Source organism: Delphinus delphis, chromosome 13, assembly GCF_949987515.2.
Source record: "Delphinus delphis chromosome 13, mDelDel1.2, whole genome shotgun sequence".
In the NCBI taxonomy this organism is placed as follows: domain Eukaryota; kingdom Metazoa; phylum Chordata; class Mammalia; order Artiodactyla; family Delphinidae; genus Delphinus; species Delphinus delphis.
In genome coordinates, this window is record NC_082695.1 from 26,167,174 (window position 1) to 26,191,531 (window position 24,358).

Genomic DNA, 24,358 nt, shown 5'->3' on the forward strand with positions numbered 1-24,358 from the left:
GCTTTGCGCACGCGCCTTTTACTGTGTCAGCCAGAGGAGGTGGCGGCACATTTCCTGCTAGGCCGGGGGAACGTGACGCCACGCGCAGCTTGATGACGACATTTCGGCGCCGGGTCGCTGAATGGCGGCCTCGGTCCTTAAAGCCGGAGGCGCTGTGGTTCCTTCAGGTGAATGGTGGGAATCGCGCGCGGTCCGGCCTCGCGTCCCGGTCTCGCGTCCCGGCGGCCACCCCGAACTTCCGCCGAAACCAGCTCTGTTCCCACGCGAGCCCCGGGCCTCGGGCCGGGCCAGCAGGGCGCCGAGGGCCGGACTGCGACCTCCTGTCGCCTTCCCGCGCACCTCGCACGCCCCACCTCGGTGGGCCCGCGGTTAACGTTCGCTGCGCGCGGTGGAGGAGGGAGAGTCTGGGACTCAGCGAGCGGTGTGGAGGGAGCGGGGTGGGTCTCGGCCCCGGCCCGACCCGATCCTTCCTCGCCTCCCCCGGTGTGGGCCGTCTTTGCGGAGCCTCAGTTTCCGCGTCTGTGACACGGGGGCCCCGGTGCTCCCTTCACGGGGCAGTAGTGAGCGGCAGGCGGAAGCACGCCCCGCTCGCAGCGCGGCCAGAGGGAGGCCCTGGCGAGATTGGCGTTGACGGGGCTGCAGCTCACGAGAGGGACCCCGAAAGCGGATCGGAAGCCGTTCCTGAAGGCAGCGGGTGTGGAGGTGGCGGGATGAAGCGGAGGCTGGGCACACACCGCAGGCGGCGTGGCGGGGAGACGCTGCCCTCTCCCCAAGGAGAGGCGCTTGGGCGCCTCGGGCTCATTCCTTCAGCCGCTACCTCTGCAAACTTGCTCTAAGCAAGGAGCAGCATTTAATTCATCATTTCTAAAGCTTTGCCCTTAGCAAACAGTTCAGGGTTTTATGTCGCTTTGATCGTTTTGGAGTAGTGCAGTGTTCCCTGGACCACTTGGTTAAGGACTGAAACGTTTTATTTAAGTCATCCTTAAAACTGAAACCCATAGCTAGTTTAATTAGGAGTTGAACAGTCTCAGTGTTACTGAACTCAGACTCGGCTCCTCCCAGCTCAAAAGCCAATACTCCAGAGACAAGTGTTGGTACAAAGGAAAGGTTGCTTTACTCAGAAGGCCAGCAACCGGGTAGAAGGTGGACTGGTGTCCCAGAACGCACTCCAAAGATTCTGCTCAGCCGTGACAGTTTTTAAAGGGAAGAAGGGGAAAGAATCTCAGAATCGAGGCAGAAGGTCAAGCTCTGCGTCATTTTCCATTGGGTGTGGACTGGCTGACTCCTCATGAGCTTTCTTCAGATGTTATCTTGCCTGCGTGATCTCCTGCCGGATTGCACAGGGAGAAGCTGGGGGTAGAGAGCTAGTCATTCTTTAACTACTTAATTTTTCATTCCTACTTCTTTTAATCTAGGGAAGGAATCAATAGGTTAAGCAAGGTATTGTGTGCATTCAGTAGAGCATATGTCAGGAGTTAGGTTAAGTGTTGCCTGGTGACCTCATTTCTATAAGGTTTGAGGTGAACAGAAATGGGCAAACAGGAACGGGGCAAAGGAGCTGCTTACAGATCCCCACTGTCTGACATCATTCCATTTCTGTGGGATTAGGGGCAAAGGCTCATCTTCTGTAACTTCTTCATGCTGACATAGCGCGCAGTATTCTTAGAGTGGAAGATGTCAACATGAGTCTGTGGCATCTCTTTGCTGACAATTTTAGTTGCCTGCTTACTAAAAATTGGGCAGAGCAAGCTACAATTATTTTGATGCCCACAAAGATATAGATTATTATGAGCAATAACGTTAATCTCATTGTCTTGAGGCCAGTTTTTGGAATCGTGCTAGCCACAGATGGAGCAGCTTATGTCATGGCTACTGTCTGGTCATCATGCATTTGGCTTTTTCTCTCTGGTGGCAGTTATAGTATCTGTAAAACAACTCAGGAGTGTACATCAGACACTGAAAGATTCTGTGACTCTCTTGTCCTAATCGTTAGCTGCTTGAGCCTGCTCTTTTGTGACTCAGGGAGACCTGGGAAGCTTCAGCTTTTCTACAAACAAGAGGCAGGGGACATGGAGGGGCCTTTGTACAGGGGTGGGGAGTGTGCAGGTTTCTGCTCGGTTTCATGGGAAGGTGTTCAGAATGCCTCAGCTGCCCACCCAGCATCTCCATCCACATACACTGCCAGTTGCCGCATCAGCACCGTTCCTCAGGCCATGGGCAGAGCTGTGCCAGGAAAGCCATCAGCAGCTCATCAGTGGGACTTGCATACTCCCTCTCTGCTCAGTCCGAGTCTGGATATTTTCAGTTTCTGATTGGGGGCACAGAGAGGTAGGATTCTGGAGAGCTACCCCTGATTTTCTGGTGGCTGTTCAAAGCCTCCATTGGCAAAGCTGGCTCGTCCCCTCCCTTCCTTCTCAGAGAGCACAAGTAAGACAGAGGAGATGTGTCCACCTGTCTCTATGGGAGAGTAGTGAGGAGGTCTGTGGGTTTGAGTCTTGGCTCTGCCATTCCCCAGCTGGCGGAGGGCAAGTGATTTTTCTCTCTGCCTCCATTTCCTTATCTGTACTGACCTCGTAGCGTTGTTATGAGGATGCATTTTCTACTCTTGCTTAACAAACTTTGCAGCTTAAAGCTTCATCTGTTGGTTGTCTCATGGTTATGTGTCAGAAATGCAGACTCAGCTGGGTTCTCTGCTCAGGGTCTCTCAAAGCTGAGATCGACCTGTTGGCCAGCTTTGCTCTTATCTGGAGGCTCTTGGGAAGAATCTGCTTTCAAGCTTATTCAGGTTGCTGGCAGGATCCAGCTCTTTTCAGTGGTAGAACTAAGGTCCCCATTTCGTTGCTGGCTATGAGTCAGGACTGCCCTGTATCTTACGGTTCTCACACTTGAGGCTTTAATTGTATCTGCAAAACCCCTTCACAGCAGCACCTAGAAGAGTGTTTGAATGACCAGAGACAGGAATCTTGGATGGCTGTCTTTAGAATCCTGCCTGCCTGCCACCGAGGATTAAATGAGAAATGTATGGAGAACCCTCAGAACCAGGCCTGGCATGTGGCAAGTGCCACACAAGCTTAACCAAGTGTTCCCAAGGGCTCCCTGCCACAGACCTGGCTCCGGGGCTGGACACTGTGGACAGCAGGCACGTAAGCAGCATTTCTGTAAAGCGTGGGCCTTGGCAGTGCAGTGGTGCTGAGCTGTGCAGATATTCTCCTGGCCTTGTGTGTCTTGTGTGGCAGAGGTTGAGGTTTTGTCTTTGTCTGTCTGCAGTGGTCCTCTAAGACGGCCCGTCTGGACCCTGCCCAGGAGGCTGCCATGGCATTCCCCCACCTGCAGCAGCCCAGCTTCCTACTGGTAAGTGTCAGCTGCCCGCCCGCGTGCCAGGGTGGTGGTCGCTCTGCAGCGGAGTGACTTGAGGGTTTTGCCACTGACTTGAAGAACTGTCCAGTGGTGATGTTTTGGGGGGATGTGCTGGAAATAACACTGGACTCGGGTGAGAACCCTCAGGCTCGACTCTGCCCTCTGTTGGTGCAGGACCTTGGGTTTATGCAGCTGCTGAGCCCTGGTTTTCTCATTTACAAGAGGAGTTGATTGAAATGCCGTTTCCTCAGTCTCCTGGGGTGTGGGGAGGAGCAAGGGAGAAGGATGTACACCCACATTTTCACGTCTTGTAAATCCTTACACGAAAGCGAGGTGTTTTAATGACCGTAACTGTCATTGGTGAAAAACGGAAGGAGGCTGCTGTGCTGGGGCACTAGGCCTGCACTTTTTATAAACCTGTATTTGGAAGGATGTTCTTCTTCAGTGCCCCTCTAGAGCCAGCAGATCCGACCCAGGCCTGCACAGCCGGGTGTCTGCCTCTGACCGAGACCCTGTGGACTCCATCCTCGTGTGGAGGTGGCCAGGGCCTTGGATACCCTGGGCAAAGCCTTTGTGGTTAGAAACCTGGCCTTTCCTCCTGATGTTCATCCATGTGCACAGGGCCTTCTTCCCTTTGTGGTCAGAAAAGACGAGAGCTTTCCTTCACCCCTGATCTGGGGTACATTTCCTTCTTGTCCTGAATGTTTTCTGGCTTCTCTGTCGCCAGAGTGTTGGCATTTGGCTGAAGCTGTCTGTGGTTTTTGGCCTGCTGCGTCTCTGAAGGTAACAGATAAAGGACGTCTTGGGTCAGAGGGCCAGTGACAACAAATGGTAGCTCACAATCACAGGGCTATAAATGGTGGGTGGTTAGCCCCCGGGGAAACTTCCCATTCACGTGCACACACTCGGTGAGTGCTCTGATCTGTGTGGGGTCCCCCCCTGGCTGCGGGGCTGACCCAGGAGCCAACCCCCTGCTTGTGGATTGGATCCGGGTGGATTTTGTTCTCATGATGTGCAGCTCTCTGAGGTAGCTGGGGTGCCTGACAGAGGGAGCTGGGAGCCAGCCTGGAAAGTCCTGGCCTAGAGAGCACGGGACCTGGCCTCGCCTAGGGGTGTCCTGTAGGCCCTGGACACACGCACGACCTGATGTGTGAGGTGCTGGGCAGTCAGGCCAGTGCTGTGTCTCATTCCTGCCCGTCACTTGGATTACTGTTTGTTTATTTGTTTTTAAAGATTTATTTATCATTTATTTATTTAATTTATTTTTGGCTGTGTCAGGTCTTAGTTGCAGCGTGCAGGATCTTCGTTGAGGCATGCGGGATCTTTTGTTGCAGTGTGCGGGCTTCTCTCTAATTGTGGCTTGCAGGTTTTCTCTTTAGTTGTGGCGCACAGGCTCCAGGGCGCGTGGTCTCTCTAGTTGAGGCGCACAAGCTCAGTAGTTGTGGAGCGCCGGCTTAGTTGCCCCACAGCATGTGGGATCTTAATTCCCTGACTAGGGATTGAACCCGCGTCCCCTGCATTGTATGGCAGATTCTTTACCACTGGACCACCAGGGAAGTCCCTGGATTTCTGTTTTGACTCGCACCAGAATATCAGCAAAAGCTGCAAAGCAAATGTGCTCGCTTTATTTTGGTTTTTTGTGTCTCCTAGGCTAGCCTGAAAGCCGACTCTATAAGTAAACCCTTTGCACAGCGGTGCCAAGACTTGGTTAAAGTCATCGAGGACTTTCCAGCAAAGGTACAGTTCTGCAGCGTCTCTTGGGGGCGTGTCTCACACACTCCTGGAAAAGCATTCTCGCAGCCCCTGCCTCCCACCTCTGAGCGCTGCTCTGCGGAGGCCTGACCCTGTATTGTGACTCTCACGTTTGTGACACATGTAAACATGTGACCACGACCACGTAGACCAGACTTTCTCAGCCGTGGGCCTTCTGTCCCACATGGGACACTTAGCAGTGTCTGGAGGCATTTTTAGTTGCCACGTGGGGTGGTGCTGCTGGCCCCGAGTGAGTGGAGGCCAGGCGTGCTGGCATCCGTCCCCCAGGGCACAGCACAGCCTCCAGGACAAAGACGCGTCCACCCCCAAATGTCAGCAGTGCCAAGGTTGAGCCCTGCTGTAAGTACTGAAAGTATGTGTTTACACCACACCCTGAATTGGCAGAGTAAGTGCGGGTCAGTTCAGGAGGCCCGCCTGGACCAGGAGTTGCCACCAGATGACAGGAAGGGCTTGCCCTGAGGAAGAACGGATGGTTCCACCCTTTTTAGTAAAGCTCTCTTCGGGTCAGAAGTTTCTGGCATTTTTATTTTTATTTATTTAATATATTGATTGATTTATTGGCTGCGTTGGGTTTTCGTTTTGCGCCTGGGCTTTCTCTGGTTGCGGTGAGCGGGGGCTACTCTTTCTTTTGGTGCGCAGGCTTCTCATTGCGGTAGCTTCTCTTGTTGTGGAGCACAGGCTCTAGGCGTGCGGGCTTCACTAGTTGTGGCTCGCAGACTCTAGAGTGCAGGCTCAGTAGTTGTGGCGCATGGGCTTAGTTGCTCCGCGGCATGTGGGATCTTCTCGGACCAGGGCTCGAACCTGTGTCCCCTGCATTGGCAGGCGGATTCTTAACCACTGCGCCACCAGGGACATCCCCACTGTGGGGTCTTATCCTCCTCTTTCCCTGCCCGACCCTTCTGCTTGCTCCCTGCGGTAGTGGGGGGTGAGGGCGGGTGGAGGCCTGGAGGCAAGTGGCAAGAATCACCCAGAGCATTTTGAACCTAGTGGATCTGGAAATTTGAACTGCCCCCCCCCACCCCCAGAATTTTTAAATAAACCTTTTAATCATACGCTGGCTTATGTAACGGGGTCAGACATGAAGCGGCCACGCAAGCACAACAAAAGGATCCACAGCTGCTCCTGTGGGCGCCACTGGTCCTGCTGGTCTCCGGGCCAGGGAGTGACGTCCTTGGCCCAGGGCCAGCAAGGGAGGCAGGCAGTGGTCCCCAGGAGCTTGCCCAAAATCTCCCTGTGCTGTTGCAGGAGCTGCACGCCATCTTCCCGTGGCTGGTTGAGAGCATTTTTGGCAGCTTGGACGGCGTCCTGGCTGGGTGGAACCTCCGCTGCTTGCAGGGCCGCGTGAGCCCTGTGGAGTACAGTATCGCCATGGAATTCCTAGACCCCGGGTAGGTTGGTCTGTTACCCCAGAGGGATTGGACTTTCTCTCACAGTGATCTTGTTTGCAGTCACTGTTAAGGAACAGTCAAAGCAAGATGGTTCATGGTTCATTTGCCCTGTTTTTGTTGTTCATATTCAGGGGCCCAATGATGAAGTTGGTTTATAAACTTCAAGCTGAAGACTATAAATTTGACTTTCCTGTCTCTTACCTGCCTGTAAGTAAGCTATGGTGGTGAGAGCCAGGCTTGGGGCCAGGTGCCCCACGCAGTGGCTGCAGTGCTGGTGGGTGGGCAGGGGCCTGCAGGGCTGTGACAGTGGCCAGAACGTCATGGTATCTGTTCAGGGCCCAGGAGCCATCACAGATTGGAACTTCAATGGTTTTTTTTTTTTCAAAGGTCATCTGAACTCTGCCAGTGGGAGGGCCTGGTTGGCTCCTGGCTGAGTGGCAGGGCCACGTGACTGGTAGCTTTGTCTTTCTGAGTTTCCAGTCCTGTGGGGGCGAATTAAGGGGTGGCACACTCATGGGTATGAGAAACAAAGCAGACAGGATCCATCGAGCGCCTGGCTGGGTCAGAGATGCACACAGCTGCAGCCCCGCTGTGGTGGGTCTGTGTGAGGACGAAGGGACAGAGTCTGCGTGAAGCTTTTTTGCACAAGCACCGCGCAGAGGACAGCACTGTTCCCCAGGGAGCTCTGTGTGTTGGGCTCCTCTGCAGCCTTCCCAAGAGCCACCTCTGTCTGTCCACAGGACCCTGTGAAGGCGTCCATCCAGGAGCGTGTGCTCCCCGACAGCCCTCTGTACCACAACAAGGTCCAGCTCCCCGCAGCCGGGGGCCTTGGCCTGCACCTGGCCCTCAGTATCCTTTGTCGGCCCCGCAGTGGGGGAGGCCGGGCGGCCAACACAGAGCTGGGTGGGGGGCCCCGACAGCCCTGTCATTTGCCCCCTGACATGGCCCTCAGATCCATTCGAGTATTACATGTTCTTCTTTGCCTTGAGCCTCATCACTCAAAAGGTACAGAAGGGGTGCCTCTGAGCTGGGTTTGCTTTACTGAAGCCCCCGTGCAGGGAGGGGCTGAGGCCCAGGGCTTGTGTCCACACAAAGAAGGGCTGGGCCAGCCGTCGGCCTGCCTTCCTCCATTTCTCCTCCCTTTCCTACCTCCTTTCCCCGGGTCCCCCTCTCTTCAGCCTTTGCCCCTCAGGCCACCCTCACTTAGTGAGGATGACAGGCTGGGGGCAGGCTTGATGGGCCATGTGGGGTGGGCTGGTGCCCTGAGTGGTGGTCAGGGAGGCTTCCTGTAGGAGGTGGCTACTGGTGTGGGCAGGGTGGGGGGATGGGGGTGTGTGTGGGCTGGTCAGGACTGAGGGGTCTAGTCAGGCCCTTTGGTGGGGGCTTTTCTCCTGGCACCGCCCTGTGATTGCTGGGTCAGCAGCCTGGGGCGGTGCCCACAGCCATGCGCTCACAGGAGCTTTGCTTTCCAGCCGCCCCCCGGGGCCCTCCACATCCGCACTTCAGACTGCGCCTACTTCATCCTGGTGGACAGGTACCTGGCGTGGTTCCTGCCCACAGAAGGCAGCGTGCTCCCCCCTCTCTCCTCCAGCCCGGGGGGGCCCAGCCCCTCACCGGCTCCCAGGTGAGTGGCTGAGATGGCCTGAGCCCACCACTAGGTAAGGCCTGGCCCTTCCTGGTTGGAGGGCATTGCTCATGGGGACAGTGGTGCCACTCCTTGTCTGGAGCACTTGCTTTTTTTAGGCCTGAGATTCTGCAGCCCCAGCTGAGCACAGGCTGGAGGTCGGGGTGATGGGGATGTCTCTGAAGCAGGCAGGTTCTGTGGCCCTGTGGACGGGGCCTGGCTCTGGTATGGGAACGGGCCGTGTTCTGCTTGTGGCCGCCCTCTCCACACGCGGCACCCAAGCCCCATGCCCAGCGGTGAGCAGGGTGGTGAGGGACTCAAAGCCGAGAGCTGATTGGCAGCGCTGGGCGATTGGTCCTGGAGAGGAGGGGCTTGTGGGCAGCGCTGAGCTGTGGCCAAGTGAGACTAGCAGGGACCTGTGGACTCGGGGACCAGGCCTTTGTTGAGCCGGGGCCTGTGGTAAAGAGCCGCTGGCACAGGCAGAGCAGGAGGGGAGCGTGAGGCCAGCCTGTCCAGGGGTGAGGAGCCTGTGCTCCTCTGGCCCTTGCTTCACTATCCCCCACTCCTTCCCTGGAGGCTGCAGCTCTTTCCTGTAGGTGCTGTCCCCCCACATCTGCTGGCACGTGCTGTGCCGTTACCCCAAACTCGTGTGGACAGAAGCTCCCAAGGAAAGGGGATGGCGAGGAGGAGTGCGGGCGAGGGGCTGCACAGGTGTTGCTGATGCTGCGGCCTGGGGAGTGGGGGCCAGGGATCTGGGGTCGGGGGAGGACCCAAGTGTGGCCTGGATTCACACCCCCTCAAAGGCAGACTTCAGCTGCTAGGCAGTTTTCTGGGCTGGATTTGATTTGTTTTCACAAAATAATTTCAGATTTTACACATTGCTACATATAACAAAGAACTTTCACAGGCCCTTCATGCCTGTTGATTTCCGAGTTGTTTTATTCTGTTTAATCTGTGTGTGTTTTTTCGTGGGCCGTTTGAGTAAGTTATAGACACGACGCCGTTACCTCTTAACATTTCAGGGTGTGTTTTCTGAAAGTGTGTGCATCTCTGTAACCGCGGCCATTCCATTCAAATCAGGAGGCAGTGTTGCTGCCAGGCCACCATCTCATCCCCAGACCCCACTTGGGTTTCACCAGCTGCCCCACTCATGGCTGTCACGCAGCTGGGTTCCGTGCAGGGTCATTTCCCGCACGCGGCTGTGTCTCTGTTGTCCAGAAGGTCTCACAGCCTTTCCTGACCTTGACAGCTGGTGTGTGCACAGTGGGTTCTCAGGTGTTTCCCATGATTAGGCCCAGGTTGGGCATCGTTGGCGGGGGCACCGCAGTGGCAGCCGTGGTGCCCATGAGCCCGCTTGCTGGGCTGAGGGTGATGCCAGGTTTTCCTCCTGTAAAGTTAACGAAGGTCTTTGGGCCTCAGTTAGTGAACGGGGGACTTAGTGGGAAGATCCACTGAGCCCCCGCTCTTGTCAGCAGTGTCGGCATCTCTCATGGTCTTCATTTCAGCCAGATCCATTGTGAACAGGGTGGTTGGCAAACAACGCTTTTCTGATCTCACCCGTCCTGCGGTGAGATCTGCAGTGGGCAGATGTGGATGGAAAATTCACTCTTCTGTTTGTTTATTCACACATAGCAACATGGACTTGAGGGTCGTTGGACACTTCCACGGGTTGTACTTGTCGCTGCTGTCCTGGGTTTGAGGCCCAGATTGCTGTGGCCACACCCGTGGGAGCCTGCCGACAGAGATCTGCTTCTGTGTCTCCCTCAGGACGCCAGCCGTGCCTTTTGCATCCTACGGCCTGCACCACACCAGCCTCCTGAAGCGACACATCTCTCATCAGACGTCTGTGAATGCAGACCCCACCTCCCACGAGATCTGGAGGTCAGAGACGCTACTCCAGGTGAGAGCCTGGGTGCCTTCTCTGCTTCTGTTTCAGATAAACTGCTCAGCACCACCCACCCCAGGGTGCAAGGGCCTAAAGACTGCCCCTTGGTCTGGGGGTGGCTGTCAATTGTTAGTGTCTCTGCTGTGACTGATGAGAAAGAATTTGCCCACCTGTCTCACCTCTGTGTTACTGGCAGTGTTTTCACCCCGGGACCCCCTGTCCACAGAGTCCTAGTTTATTGTGGTGACACGATGGCTGCCCAGCCTTTCAGTTTCCAGTGGCTTGGGTCACCCTCTCTGACCGCTACTGTGGTTTGGGAGGGGTGGATAGTAAGCCCTGCTGCAGCAGGTGTTTAGGGCACTGAATGGGGGGGCCTCCCCTTGCTCAGCAGGACCCCATCCCCTCCATGCCAGGGGGCCCCAGTGGGGACGGCAGTCCTGTGTGTGACCTTATGCGGCTCCAGCAGACCCCAGGCCTGTCTCGCCACCTTGGAGATATTCTGCTGTTCTGATGCTGGATTCCAGGGCTGAGTGGGTCACCACAAGCCTGGCTTGTTGAGAGCCTGGAGTGTGGATGAGATGGGGTTCTGATTTTATTTGGGAACTGAGGTAAAATACACATAATGTAAAATCTAAGTCTTAACCATTTTAAAGCATATAGTTGAGTAGCGCTAAGTATGTTTACATTGTTGTAATGGGTTTCCAGAACCTTCCTATCCTGTAAGACTGAAAGTCTATACCTGTCAAACAGCAGCTCCTCAGTCCCCCTCCCACCAGCTCCCACACCCCCCATCCTGCTTTGTTTCTGTGAATCTGACTCTTCTCGTTGCCTCTGTCAGTGGAATCACATAGTATTTTTCTTTTTAATGACTCACTGGCTTCACTCAGCATAATGTCTTCAAGGCTCATCCACGTTGTAGTATGTGTCAGAATTTCCTTTTTAAAGCTGAGTTAAATTCTGCTGTGTGTGTGTAACTATGTTTTGTTTATCTGTCCATCTGATGGACACTTGGGCTGCTTCCATCTCTTGGCTGTGGTGAACATGAGTGTGCAGTTCTCTCTTTAAGACCCTGCTTTCCGTCCTCTTGATTATCTGTTCTGAAGTGGGATTACTGGGCTGTACGGTAATTCTGTTTAGTTTTTTGAGGACCTGCCATGCTGTTTTCCATGGTGGCTGCACCATTTTTCATCCCCACCAGCAGTGCACAAGGGGTCCAGTCTCCCCACACCCTCGGAACACTTGTTGTTTTCTGGGTTTCTGACTGTGGCCACCCTAATCGTCGTGACTGGTCTGCTCTGCCCTGGTGACGTGTTGCTAAGCAGCGTTTCACGGCCTTGTTGGCCATGTGTGTATCTTATTTGGAGAAACGTCTATTCAAGTCCTTTGCCCATTTCTGAATTGGGATCTACTTTGTTGTTGACTTCTAGGCATTCTCTATATAGTCTGGATGTTAATCCTTTTTCAGATACATGATTTGCAAATATTTTCCCCCATTCTGTGGGCTACTTTTTTACTACGTATGTTGTGTCTTTTGATGCACTAAAGCTTTTAATTTTCATGAAGTCCAGTTTTTTCCTTTGTTGCCCATGTTTTTGGACTTACATCTAAGAAATTACTGTCAAATCCATTGTTGTGAAGCATTCCCCCATGCTTTCTTTTAAGGTTCTACAGTTTTAGCTCTTATATTCTAGGTCTTTGATGCATTTTGAGTTGTTTCTTGTTTACGATGTAGAGTGAGGGTCTGACTGTGCTCATTTGCATGTGAGCACCCTGTTTTCTCAGCAGCACATGTTGAAGAGGCTGTTCTTTCCCTCATTGAATGGTCTTGACGGCCTTGTCAAAGACCTTTTGACCAGCTATGCTTTTTTGCAGGTTTTTGTTGAAATGTGGCTTCATCATTATTCTTTGGAGATGTACCAAAAAATGCAGTCCCCTCACGCCAAGGTATGTTGCTGCCACGGTTTCTCTTCCCACCTCCCGCGCTGGCCCTGGTCGGCCTGCTGCTGCTTGTCCTTGATTTCAGTTAGTTTCAAGGACTGGCTAGTGGGACCCAGCAACCTGCCATCTCACCTCCCTCAAGTGCTGAGCAGCAGGCAGGTTGTCTTCTGTGCTGGGCTTGCACCCTGGCAGCTGAGGCCCATCCTCTCTGGGCCTCCCCATGCTACTTGCAGAGCCCTCTCCGTGGCAGCAGGAACAGATGTAGTTGTGGTGCTCGTGTTCTGGGGTGTGGGGGCCGTGGGTGCCTTTGGGAGTCACAGCGCCTCCTGCTGTCCTGCTGCGGTGGCACCCAGCAGACTCTGCCCACCTTGGTGGCCCTGCTGCCCTCCACATCCTCCAGAGCAGCGGCAGCAGCCCTCCTGGTGGTGGGTGGGGTCTGACGCCCTCCTGCATGTGGCCTGGGCTGTCTCCTCCTCCTCCTCTCCTTTTCCTCCTTCCCTTGCTGGGCAGCTCACGTGTGTGCAGAGGCCTGGAGTCCCTGGCCCCCTCCCGGGGTTGTGGCCACAGGGCTGGTCGGGGTAGAACAGTTCTGTTGAGTTAGGGAGAGGTGCTCAGGTCCACAGCCTGCGCGCAGGACTGCAGTGTACCGCTTCCATGCAGCAGTTTGCTCCTTAGACTTTGCTTTTGCCGCTGCCAGTCAGACTCCTCAAGGGCTTCCTTAGGAATTAAGAATCTGTGGGTCACATTGGAACAGTGGCCTGTGCCCTTCCCTCGGTGGTCCTGCTCCCCAGCCCAGGGTTCTGCCGCACGGAGGACTGGGACGCAGACCCAATACTCCTCTTAGAGCGCAGGGTGTCCCAGCCTCCGTCCTTGGCCCCGCACAGGAGGAGGAGGAGGAGAACGGGGGTGGGGCCGGGAATCCATCCTGGGCTTCTCACGTCGCAAAGTGCCCACCATGCCCCCGTCTGCTTCCAGAGTGCACTTGCTGCTGCACGTTCCTGCCGCTGCCCGGCGGGCAGGGCTGGCTCCCCTGCAGGGCACGCGGGGCTTGGTCTCGCAGAGGCTGCTTCGCGGTGTTACCTTCCTGTCTGCACGTCTGTGTCGGGAGCCCAGGGTAGCCCACCCGCTTCAGGTCTTAGCTGTAGCTCTGCCGGCCAGAGGGCCCTTCCGAGCTGCTGGTCACCTGGGGGAACACCAAGTCCATATGGGGAGGGGTCTTCCCGCTCCTCCCCATGGTCACAGGAGGGTGAGAGCTGCTCAGGTTGACTTGGGTCGGTGCGGGGGAGGGCACCATGAAGGCCCCACCAGGCGCCAAGAAACCTTCTGCCCTTTGCCACCTGTTGAGGCCGAAAAACAAAACCTGAGGAGGTGGGGTGTGTGGGAAACCAAGGCCCCTGCCGTCTGTCCAGGCCTGCCCCACACCACGTGGAAGTCCTTGCTGGCCCCACGTAACCCTGGGGTCAGTTTGCCGGGTTTTCTGGGTGCAGGAAGTGCAGCTCCTGGAGCTCCCTTGGTGTGGCTGTGGCCGGGCTGGGTGCAGGCGCATGCACGCTCCCTGCAGGGTGCTCTGGGCCCGGGCTGGGGCCTGAAGTGGGACCGTGGGCTCCCCATTTCCTTGCTGAGTGCGGCCGTGCCCCTTCCTGCCCCAGCCCTGCGTGTCTCTGGCTGTGCCCGTCTCCCCAGCGTCTGGCACGTTCCTCCAGGCCTCTTCTGTGTGAAGCATGGCGCTGGGGCAGGAGGCGGGCCCTCATGGGGCAGGACGTGTGCTGGGCCGGCTCTGGCTGTGCTTAGCTGCAGGGAGATAGGGTGGAGGTTCTGGTGTTGGGGGCGGACGGTGTGCCAGCTCAGCTGTTACCCCTGGCCTCAGGGTTCTAGCTGCCTCTGGGTGTGTGTGGCTTAGTGTCTGGGGGCTCCTGGTGAGGTAGAGGGAGGTAGAGGTTGGTCTTCCCAGAATTAGAACCAGTAAGTGTTAGCACCACGTTAACCATTTCCAGGATGTGGGGCCTGGTGGGCTGGGAACCAGCCCCGTGCACAAAACCTTTCAGGATGGGACTCTGATTGGGTCTTTAACACCTAGGAATTGATTCCATCATGTGCTGATAAATTTCTTTTCCGGACAACCCAGGAAGTCCAATAAATTACATATTTTTCTCTTCTGGGCAGAGGCCTCCATCTAGAACTGGCTTCTCAAGTTTCTTTACTGAGCCTGGGTCTTCGGGCCTTGGTGACCAGCAGCGTGTCCCAGGGAGGTGGATGGGCTGCTGACATGTGCTGCACCCAGTGCAATGGGGTCGGGCTGACCTCAGGGGCTGGAGGGGCCTCCCAGGTGACCTTGCGGTTCTGTCCTCCCTCTGCCTGGCAGCTGGAGGATCACGCCTGGAGGGGGTGGTTGGCGTCTCATTGGCCTGATGCTGCTGGGCTGTGATTGTTTGGATTGTCACTGACTTGTGCTTTTGTTTTTTGTTTTTCTTGTCCTTATTTCTGGGCTCTTTCTCACTATTTCTTTCTCTCCCCTCCTCCTCCCCCCGCCCTCTCCTCTCGGCTTCTCTGCTGTTGTCTCTCAGCTGGAGGTCCTGCACTACCGTCTCAGTGTCTGCAGCGCCCTCCACAGCCCTGCCCAACCCAGCCTCCAGGCCCTCCACGCCCACCAAGTACTGGCCGCTTTCGTTTTGTTCCCTTTCACCCCCGCCCCATGGTTTAACCCCAGAGCTCATGTCCTGCGCAGTAGCCAGGGTCTGGCTGGGGGCCGGCTGGGGTGACCAGAGACCAGTTCCAAGCACAGCCAGGCCCTTCGGCCTGGACCTGGGTTCAGGGTGTGCGGCCACATGGCTGGGAGTGATGCACAAGATCCCACTGGCTGTGGGGGAGGTCACCGAACCCACCTGGCCAAGCCCCAGGCCAACCAAGGTGTCGAGTCCTCGGGTGTCTTAGGGCTCCGTGCTTAGCCCCGGTTCGTGGGGGCAAAGTAGTGTGGCCTTTGCAGTACAGGCCTGGTGCTGGGGACTGACCAAGGATGTGGAGGCCCTGGGGCTCATGGGCAGTGACCTTGTGGGGACTGCCGTCTGCTTAGGCAGGAGTGACCAGGGATGGACTGTGGTCAGTGAGCTGGGTGTTTGGGGCCAATGGCATTGTGAAGTTTGTTGCTCCATGACACGACCGCTGGGAAGTCTGGGCAGAGACATGTGTCTGGAGCTGTGCTCACGGCCAGGGATCTGTCCCCCTCGCCCTAGGTGGGGCCACACACCACTGAACTTGAATTTGAGCAGATGCAGCAGCTGCACTGAGGAGGGAGAGAATGTTCCAGAAGGGGTGCTGAGGGCGGGCCACATGCAGAAGTGGGTGCCACTCAGGCCTGGGCTGGGGAGGGCCTCACCTGGCAAAGAGCAGGGCCCCTGCCTTCACCTCCACAGCGGGAGGCCTGGCCCCGTAAGTGTCCACATGCAGCTGTGACCAGGGGCTCCTGTGGGCATTTGGCTCAGGGAAGGGGGAGGCACTGGAAGAAAGCACTTTGACTGACAAATGTAGAGAGAAAGTAGCCCAGTGGTGTCCAGTGTGGTTGCTGGGCATGGGGCAGGGAGTTGCCCCTGCAAACGTGGAGGGCGGGGGTGAGATGCGGTGGGGGTTTCAGTTCCTGGGAACGATAAAGGGGATAGCTCCCTAGGCAGAGTCACGGCCTGGCACAGAGGATGCTCTGTGGTTTTTTATTACTGTTAAAGTATCCCTTTTTTTTTTTTTTTCAAAACGCTGCAAATCTACCATATAATGATCTAAAGATAGACACATGCAGAAGGACATTACCCCCGCCTCCCACCCCAGGCATAGCGGCCTTAGGGTGTGTTGCATGGGCCTGTGGAGGCATTTCCGTGCCAGGGAGGCCTGTGCAGACCGTGCCCTGGGCAGCGGGGGGTGGGGAGGGCTGCCGGTCAGTGCCCGGCTTCCTGCACGTAGGGCCGGGAGCCGCCTTCACCCCACTTGGCGTTGCTCACCTTGGGGTGAAGCTGCTAAGAGCACTTCCAACAAGTCTGTCAAGGCCCGAAGGGTGGGCGTGGGGAGCAGGCGGCCGGCCCCCAGTCTTCCCCCGTGTGTGGGGTGGTCTCAGAGACCCTCCTGGCCTTTGTGAACCAAAAGCTGAGCTCGCAGGACTGAGGGCGTTTGTCTCAGAGGCTCCATGAAGGGGGTTGAAGTGCAGGGAAGCACATGGCAGAGCTTCTGCCCCAGTGGCTGTCCCAGGGTGCCATGTGAGGTGCATCCATGGGGGGAGAGGCACAGCCCAGCACGAGGTACTGACGAGGGCCCTCCCCCCAGGAGTCCTTCATGCCCACCGAGGAGCATGTGCTGGTGGTGCGGCTGCTGCTGAAGCACCTGCACGCCTTCGCCAACAGCCTGCGGCCCGAGCAGGCCTCGCCCTCTGCGCACTCCCACGCCGCCAGCCCCCTGGAGGAGTTCAAACGGTGGGTATGGGCTGTGGGCAGGGGGGCAGTCACCTCAAGCCCTCCTGGGACTGTCTCCTCACTGCCACCCTGGCCCAGAGGTGGGTGGGGGCCGCCTGGCTGCTTCTCAGGCTGGCCTAGGAGAGGCCCCATCTTGCTGCCCCCTCTTCCCCCTTCTTCCCCTGTGGCAGGAGAGCAGCAGGCTGCTCGGTCCTGCACCTCACCCCCACGCCACCCCACCCCAGCAGGGCAAGGGCCGTGGCCTGACTCCCAGGCCAACAGGGCCAGCAGAGCTGGCGATGCGTGGGCCGTGCTGAGCTGAGGTGCACACAGGAGCCACACTGGATCGGCCACGTGTGTTGTGTGTCCCTGGAATGTTCTCTAACTTCTCTGAACTTTCGAATTTCCTCTGAGGAATGGGGCTAAAAATAGGAGGCCTTGCCCCCAGGGGGTGCCAGGCTCCCCTGTGAGGTGATGCCCCCTCCCCCACAGGGCCGCCGTCCCGAGGTTTGTCCAGCAGAAGCTCTACCTCTTTCTGCAGCACTGCTTTGGCCACTGGCCCCTGGACGCGTCGTTCAGAGCTGTGAGTGTTGTCCTACGGCCTTTGCCCTGCGTGTGCGCATGAGGGAAGGGAGGCCTTGGGGGCCTCCTGTGCTGTTCCGCCAGCCGCGACCTTGAACCCAGCTGTCCACGCAGGGTGGGTTCCCAGCTTCACGCAGCTGCCCTCCGCTGCACTCGGGGGAAAGCCTGCTGGGTGACCTGTTCTGAGGGGCCAGGCATCTTGAGGGGGCTTGAACCCAGCTGTCCACGCAGGGTGGGTTCCCAGCTTCACGCAGCTGCCCTCCGCTGCACTCGGGGGAAAGCCTGCTGGGTGACCTGTTCTGAGGGGCCAGGCATCTTGAGGGGGCACGGGCTCCCCCTGCGCCCCTGCTCACCTGAGTGCCAGCCACCTGCCCCAGCTGCACGTGTTTCCCCAGGTCCTGGAGATGTGGCTGAGCTACCTGCAGCCCTGGAGGTACGCGCCTGAGAAGCAGGCCCCAAGCAGCGACTGCCAGGCCCGGAGTGTGTCAGAGAGATGGTGAGCCCAGACCCGAGGTCCTGCAGGCAGGGGGCCCGGGCCACCCCCTTGTCCCCTGCTGGGACTTGTCCAGGTTCCAGGATTGCTCTCTTGGGGACAACGGGCGGCCTCTGTCCTTCTGTCCCTTTCCCACATCGACTCACATAAACCTCCCCATAGCCCTTCCTAGCCAGCCCTGCAGTGTGGCTGCCCCGCCCCCAGTGGCCTTGTTCCTGGGAATGGGCCTCGTCCGTGGAGGATTCTGTCCTTGGGGCCTCACCTTTGCCCACTTGTCCTGCCCCCTCGTGTCACCCCCGGCCCCTCTGCCACCATTCGTGATACCTGGGGGAGACCGGAAGCTGAAGAGAAGCCCTGACGTGCGTCTGCCCGCAGGGCGCCCTTCGTGCAAGAGAACCTGCTTGTGTACACCAAGCTCTTCCTCGGCTTCCTGAGCCGCGCACTGCGCACGGACCTTGTCAGCCCCAAGAACGCACTCATGGTGTTCCGCGTGGCCAAGGTCTTCGCGCAGCCAAACCTGGCTGAGATGATCCAGCGGGGTGAGGCCCCTGCCAGCCCTGTCACCCGTGCGCTCGCAGGGGTTGCGTGTGTGCCCCACAGGAGGGGAACGGAGCTCTGAGCCGCATCCCCTGGTGGCTCGTAGTGGCTTTGGGAGGCTGTGGGCTACTGTTGGGCTCTCCTCATAGCTACTCCCTTGTGGAGATGGGTGGGGGTGGAGGGACTTCCGGGAGCTGGGCCTGCGCTGTGCGGTCACTGCCCTCGGGGACCTATGGTGGGACCCGATGTCCGTGCTCTTGGAGCTGCAGCCAGGCTCACATCCTGCCTTCCAGGCGAGCAGCTGTTTCTGGAGCCCGAGCTGGTCATCCCCCACCGCCAGCACAGGCTCTTCACGGTGCCCACGTTCACTGGCAGCTTCCTGTCGTCATGGCCACCAGCCATCACCGACGCCTCCTTCAAGGTGAAGAGCCACGTGTACAGCCTGGAGGGCCAGGACTGCAAGTACACCCCAATGTTCGGGCCCGAGATCCGGGCACTGGTGAGTAGTCGGGGCCCTCTGGGCTCTGGCATTTCACACCCCTTCCCTGTCTTGTTCAGTGGAGTCTAGTTTCTTTCTGATGATAGATGAACCCTCTTGGAAAGTGCACCTTAGTCCTTAAAACTCATTTTAAGTTTTCCATCGTGTGGAAGCCACCCCTGGGCTGTCGGTGCCATGAGGCGGCCCCGAGCCAGCTAACCACCCACCCACCCACCCACAGGTCTTGCGTCTGGCTCAGCTTATCACACAGGCCAAGCAGACGGCCAAGTCCCTCTCTGACCAGTATGGGGAGAGCACGGCCGCCCGTCCCTTCCTGTCGTGGCTGGGCTTCTACCCCGCGGACACCAATGGCTCGTACCCGGGCAATGACCTGGATGAGATGGGGCAGGACAGCGTCCGCAAGACGGACGAGTACCTGGAGAAGGCCCTGGAGTACCTGTGCCAAGTGTTCCGGGTACGCCCTTGGCCCTGCTCACCTCCCCCAGGTGTCACGTGCCTGGGCCCCTCATTGCCGTTTGAGGCCCAGCGGGGGGGAAGGCCTCCCTCCACCTTGGAAGTGACGGCAGGCATCTCCCCGACAGCTCAGCGAGGCCCAGCTCGCCCAGCTCACACTCGCCCTGGGGACCACGCAGGATGAGAACGGGAAGAAGCAGCTCCCAGACTGCATCGTGGGGGAGGACGGACTCATCCTCACACCCCTGGGCCGGTATCAGGTGAGGCCCACATCCCGAGGGGTCGGGCTCTCCAGGGCCCTCTGGGCAGTGTGGCCATGGCTCCCGGGGGCTCACCTCCTGCTGCTTCCAGATCATCAACGGGCTTCGGCGCTTTGACATCGAGTACCAAGGAGACTCGGAGCTGCAGCCCATCCGGAGCTACGAGATTGCCAGCCTGGTCCGAGTGCTCTTCCGACTGTCCTCCGCCATCAACCGCAGGGTGAGTGTGGGAGGGAGGGCCACCCCCCCGCCCCGCCAGCCCGCGAGCGGCAGGTGAGAGTGGGGCCTGTCTGTGCTCTAGTTCGCAGGTCAGATGGCGGCCCTGTGTTCACGGGCCGACTTCCTCGGCAGCTTCTGTCGCTACCACCTCCTGGAGCCTGGGTTGTCGGACAGGCGCCTGCTGAGCCCCGTGGGGCGGGGGCATGCGGCCAGCCTTGCCCGGGGCCCCCGGCTCAGCCTGCGCTTCCTGGGCAGCTACCGGACGCTGCTGGCCCTGCTGCTGGCCTTCTTCGTGGCCTCTCTGTTCTGCATCGGGCCTCTGCTCTGTGCCCTGCTCCTCGTGCTGGGCTATGTCCTCTACGCCGTGGCCATGACACTGCTAACCGAGCAGGGCAAGCTGCACCAGCTCTGACTGCAGGCCGGCCACCACCCCCAGGCACCAGGGAGGCCACTCTGCACCCAACACCTGTCACCTTCGTGCTTCCAGGGGGCGTTTTCTTGCAGCCCTGGAACCATCTGAAGAGAACCTGAAAAGCGAGGGCAGGGCCAGGCAGAGAGGTAGCCACAAGGGGCGGGCAGCCTGCCGGCCCTGGGCCTCCCCGTTTCCTCAGCCAGAGGGCCTGCAGGGCGATGCCTTTCTCTTCCTCAGCGTGTGAAGCTCAGGAGTTGGGCCTCCCCGGATGGCCTGCGGCCTCTGCCTTTGCCGCCCTGGAGGTGGGCAGTGAGACCCCAACATGGGAACCCAGCCTCTGGCTCCAGAGAAGAATCAGGCCCTAAAAGAGAGCCCTAAGAAAATTAGACAATGGTTCTCTGTTTCATGATTTTAAACCTGATTTTGCTGCCGTGTTTGGCAAAGTTAGGGCCACTGTATTTTCCCAGTAGTTCCAAGTCTGGGCCATATGCCTGCTTTTGAGGAGAGACCCTCCGAGAACACAGATGCCCCCAGGCCACACAGCAGGTCATCAGGGCTGTCACCACCTTGTTCCCTGTGGGTGGTCTACAACCAAAGATGGTCAAAAGCATCATTTGTATCTTCAGTCAAATCAAGCGCTCAAAGACACTGATTTTTTGGTAAGATTTAAATATCCAAAGTATATGACAAATGTGAGTTCACTGTCAGAAATCCTCACAGCATCTCACACGCGTTTCATTCTACAGATGACGCACCAGGGAGAACTTTTCAGCTGAGATTTTTAAAAGCCTTAGTCTTTGGTGTATTTTTTTAAGTTTTCAAACTGTAAGTATTGGGCTTTGTAGTTTGATGTAAACTCGGAGTAGTGGCATTTGGGGCCTGTGACCAGTAACCAAACCAAACTTGTAGCCGACCATGGATCTGAATAAACCTGTTCTTGGTCCTGAGTCTTGTGGTGCCTGGCCCCGCCCCCAGGGTGGCCTCCTACATGGGGTCCTCTGCACATTCAGGGGCTGCGGAGATGCCACTGGGCACCCAGCGTCCCTCACCATGGGATTCCCTTGGGCAGATGCAAACACGGACGTGGCTGTGATGGGACAGGGCAGCCACTGGCAGGTCTGAGATGCGAGAACACTGCCTACAACTCAGTGGGGCAGACACGGTCTTCATACTAAGAGCTAGGATCCTGGGACCTGTGTTGCAATTTCTGTGGCTTCTGCAGGGGTGCGTGTGACCGGGGAACCGAAATGCACTCACCAACCCACATGGCCTAGCCCGAGTGTTAAATGTCCCCCTTTCCCTGGGCCAGGCAACTGCTTTGGTCAAATTCTATGGAAATAGGAAGTAAGACAGTTTCTACAAGTTCACATTGATAGATTACGGGCTTTTGTTAACAAACTTTGTGAGATGATGGTCTGGGGTCTGCCATCCGTGGCACCGGTCCCTGATGACGCCTCTTCTTGGCCTCCCCTGATGGACATCCGCCTGCCTGTGAGGGTAGGACCTGCCCCCCAACAATCTCTCCAGGGTTCTGCTCGCCCCCAAGCCTCACTTCACCTACACACCCATTAACCATAGAACAGCCACCTACTGCGTGCCACCCTCAACTGTGCTGGGACACGTGGGGGACCTCATGGTGCAGTCCAGAAGTCAAAGATCGAAGCAAACACTAAGGTCAAGGAGGGGCCAGCAGACTTACCTGGTGGCGCACTGGTTAAGAATCCGCCTGCCAATGCAGGGGACACAGGTTCGAGCCCTGGTCCGGGAAGATCCCATTTGCCGTGGAGCAACTAAGCCCATGTGCCCCAACTACTGAGCCTATGCTCTAGAGCTCGCAAGCCACAGATACTGAAACCAGTGCGCCTAGAACCCGTACTTTGCAACAAGAGAAGCCACCGCAATGAGAAGCCCGCACACTGCGATGAAGAGTAGCCCCCACTCGCTGCAACTACAGAAAGCCCGCACGCAGCAACGAAGACCCAAAGCAGCCAAAAAAAAAAAAAAAAAGGGGGCCAGGGTGCCAGTGGTTGGGCCTGGGGCCTGGTTTTGGGGAGGGTGGTTTGGGGCCCATGGTGCTCAGTGGCTTGCGCCCAGGGAGCTGAGCGGATGAGGGCGATGGGGACCCTACCTTCACGATGACCCCGAGTTAGTTTGCGGGGCTCTAGCTGCAGAGTAGAGAAAGGCATGGATGGAGCAGAGGCAGAAGTGTCACTGAGCCAGATGCTGAGACGCCGAGGTTCACAGCAGAGAAAAGAGGCTGCCTATCCAAGGGCCGAGGACGGGTATTTACAGGATGAGGCTGAGGCACAGGAGGTGGGGAAAGGTGATTGGAAATAAGAAAATGGTGAGGCAGCCGTTCTGTGAGGGACACAGGTTCTGAGGGGCAGTGCCTGGCCTGACGGCATAGGTGGAAACTAAGTCCCGTGACTAGTTTACAATTAAATTCTGGTTCCCTTCCTTCCCGGCTGCACCTACGTGGTCACGTTTGCCTCATCAATAAAGAGCAATGCAGGTCAGGTGCCTGGAGCCTCAGCTTCCCAATAAGCATCACATTCACGTGCCACTCTGAGTCATCTTCCGGGGCAAGATGGCCTGTACAGGTTACAGAGACAGAGACTCCCAGGTCACAGACGATTAAGGTGATGAACCCCAGCCCCTCTATACTTCCCCTTTAAAAACCACTAACTCAGAGGCCACGTTGCAGCGGGTCTGAGGCCTGCCCCCCACTCCCTTGCTCGGCACCCTGCAAACAACATTCTTAGTTTGCTGCAAAGCCCGCCGTCAGAGGTTGACTTGCTGCCCGCAGGCACATGAGCCCAGTGCTCGGTTTCAGTTGGAGGGTTGGTGGTCCTAACCACTCACCAGCTCAGCTCGAACTGGACACAGCTGATACCAAGTTCCTGAAGCAACAACTCAGGCAAAAGTCTTACCATTTAGGCTCCGTGCCACTCAGAGGATACGCAAATTTTCATAAAAACAATTCAAGCGATGCTGCAACTAGAGAAAGCCCGCACACAGCAACGAAGACCCAACGCAGCCAAAAAAATAAATTAATTAAATAAAATTTTAAAAAAGCAGCTGTTGTTAAAAAATTGAAGTGAACTTGGTCGGGGAAGGCAGATCATAGGTGGATTGGATCTAGCTGATGCCAATCCTCAGGGCCCTTGGTTTCAGAGCTGCAGCAGTGGAAAGGCGGTGGGGGCGGGGGGGTGCTCTCAGCTGCAGGGATGGTACTGGGGGATGGGGCACATCTGGGGGGACACACCTGAGGAGAGGCTGCTGGCCCCACTCCCGGAGGTCAGGCTGAAGAAGGGGGTTCTCTCCGTGTTTCCCCTCACCTCACCGAAGCCTCTGGTGATTTATGCCAACTGCCCAACCCCTCAACTCCCCCAACACCCCGACTTTCACCCTCTGGCCACCACCCCAACCGCTGCCAAAGGATCAAACCTGGTTGCCTCTCAGAGCCCCCGGCTCTGGCCTCCTGGCGGCATCTCCCAGCCCTGCAGCCCACGCTGGACTCACTGTCCTTCATGACCTGTTTCCCATGAGGCATCCAGTAACATCCAAGCGTCTGTGTCCTACAGAACGTCCTCCGGAAAGCTTGGGGTTTGTGTATCTGAAATCTCCAACAAGACCCGAGCTTGGGGCAGCCAGTCAAGAGGGGAGGGAGCTGCTGACTCAGCTGGCCCCACCACCCGGAAGTGGCCTCTGACCTCCCCTTCCAGGAGGCCAGGGGTTTCTGCTGGGCTCTCAGGTGGTCTCTGAGGGTCTGCACCCCCTCCCTCCCCACCAGGGGACCCCCGCCCCCCCCAAGCCTCCCCTTCTCTCCACCTCCCAGGCTGGACTAAGAGCCCCCTCTGTACTCACCCGCCCTGGTCCACAAATAAAAGCAAAGAGATACTTCTTGTCACTTGTGTGACGCTGGGCACTTCAAGATGCTGAATAAATACTTGTGACTGATTCTCCGATGTGTATGTTTGCTCCTTGTGGACAATTATTGTACTTTTTCTCTCCAGCACTGAGCAAGCACATAGTAGCTGCTCAATAAATAACTTATTTTACCTATTATATACACATCCAGCTCCTCACATCTCAGGAATCAAAATATGAACTATTGGATAAATTAATTTGTACATGAGCAGAAAAGGATTAGGATAGGAAAAGGGGCTCTTCAGTCTAACGTTGAACAAAAACCAACGAGGAAACGTGTGGTCACTGTGTTGAAGGGACCTGTCCAACATTCAGATCATAGACGGATGTAAAAGAAAGGGCTAAAACTAGAACTGTCAAGAGAAAACACAGGAGTAAATATTCATAACTGTGAAGTACTAATGGTTTTTCAGATATGACACCAAAAGCGCAAGTGACAAAAATTCAGAGAAATGAAAATATGTACAACAATATACATGTTTTCCCATCATATTACTTTTTTTTTTTTTTTGCGGTACGCGGGCCTCTCACTGCCACGGCCCCTCCTGTTGCAGAGCACATGCTCCGGACACACAGGC

At 56.9% G+C, this 24,358-nt stretch overlaps 1 protein-coding gene across 8 annotated transcripts; it reads left to right on the forward strand.

Annotated features, from left to right (window-relative positions):
* Window positions 1-21: 21 nt before the first annotated feature.
* SMPD4 (sphingomyelin phosphodiesterase 4) lies at window positions 22-20,814 on the forward strand. 8 transcript variants are annotated; one of them, XR_009521709.1, is made up of 22 exons: window positions 132-167; window positions 2,923-3,143; window positions 3,268-3,351; window positions 5,008-5,094; window positions 6,376-6,518; window positions 6,650-6,725; window positions 7,259-7,367; window positions 7,471-7,523; window positions 7,991-8,142; window positions 9,910-10,042; window positions 11,900-11,971; window positions 14,530-14,616; window positions 16,271-16,416; window positions 16,888-16,978; window positions 17,373-17,473; window positions 17,846-18,009; window positions 18,301-18,506; window positions 18,727-18,960; window positions 19,088-19,219; window positions 19,311-19,439; window positions 19,521-20,509; window positions 20,597-20,814. XR_009521709.1 is itself a non-coding variant. In XM_060028518.1 (21 exons), exons 2-21 carry the CDS (start codon window positions 3,018-3,020, stop codon window positions 19,848-19,850), a joined length of 2,655 nt encoding a protein of 884 aa, XP_059884501.1. In that variant the 5' UTR covers window positions 132-167; window positions 2,923-3,017; the 3' UTR covers window positions 19,851-20,814. The 8 variants fall into 8 exon arrangements, 7 of the variants coding, with proteins under 7 accessions (XP_059884503.1, XP_059884507.1, XP_059884501.1 ...); XM_060028518.1 differs by having other exon boundaries at window positions 19,521-20,814; XM_060028520.1 differs by lacking the exon at window positions 2,923-3,143 and having other exon boundaries at window positions 22-167; window positions 19,521-20,814.
* The last annotated feature ends 3,544 nt before the right edge of the window (window positions 20,815-24,358 follow it).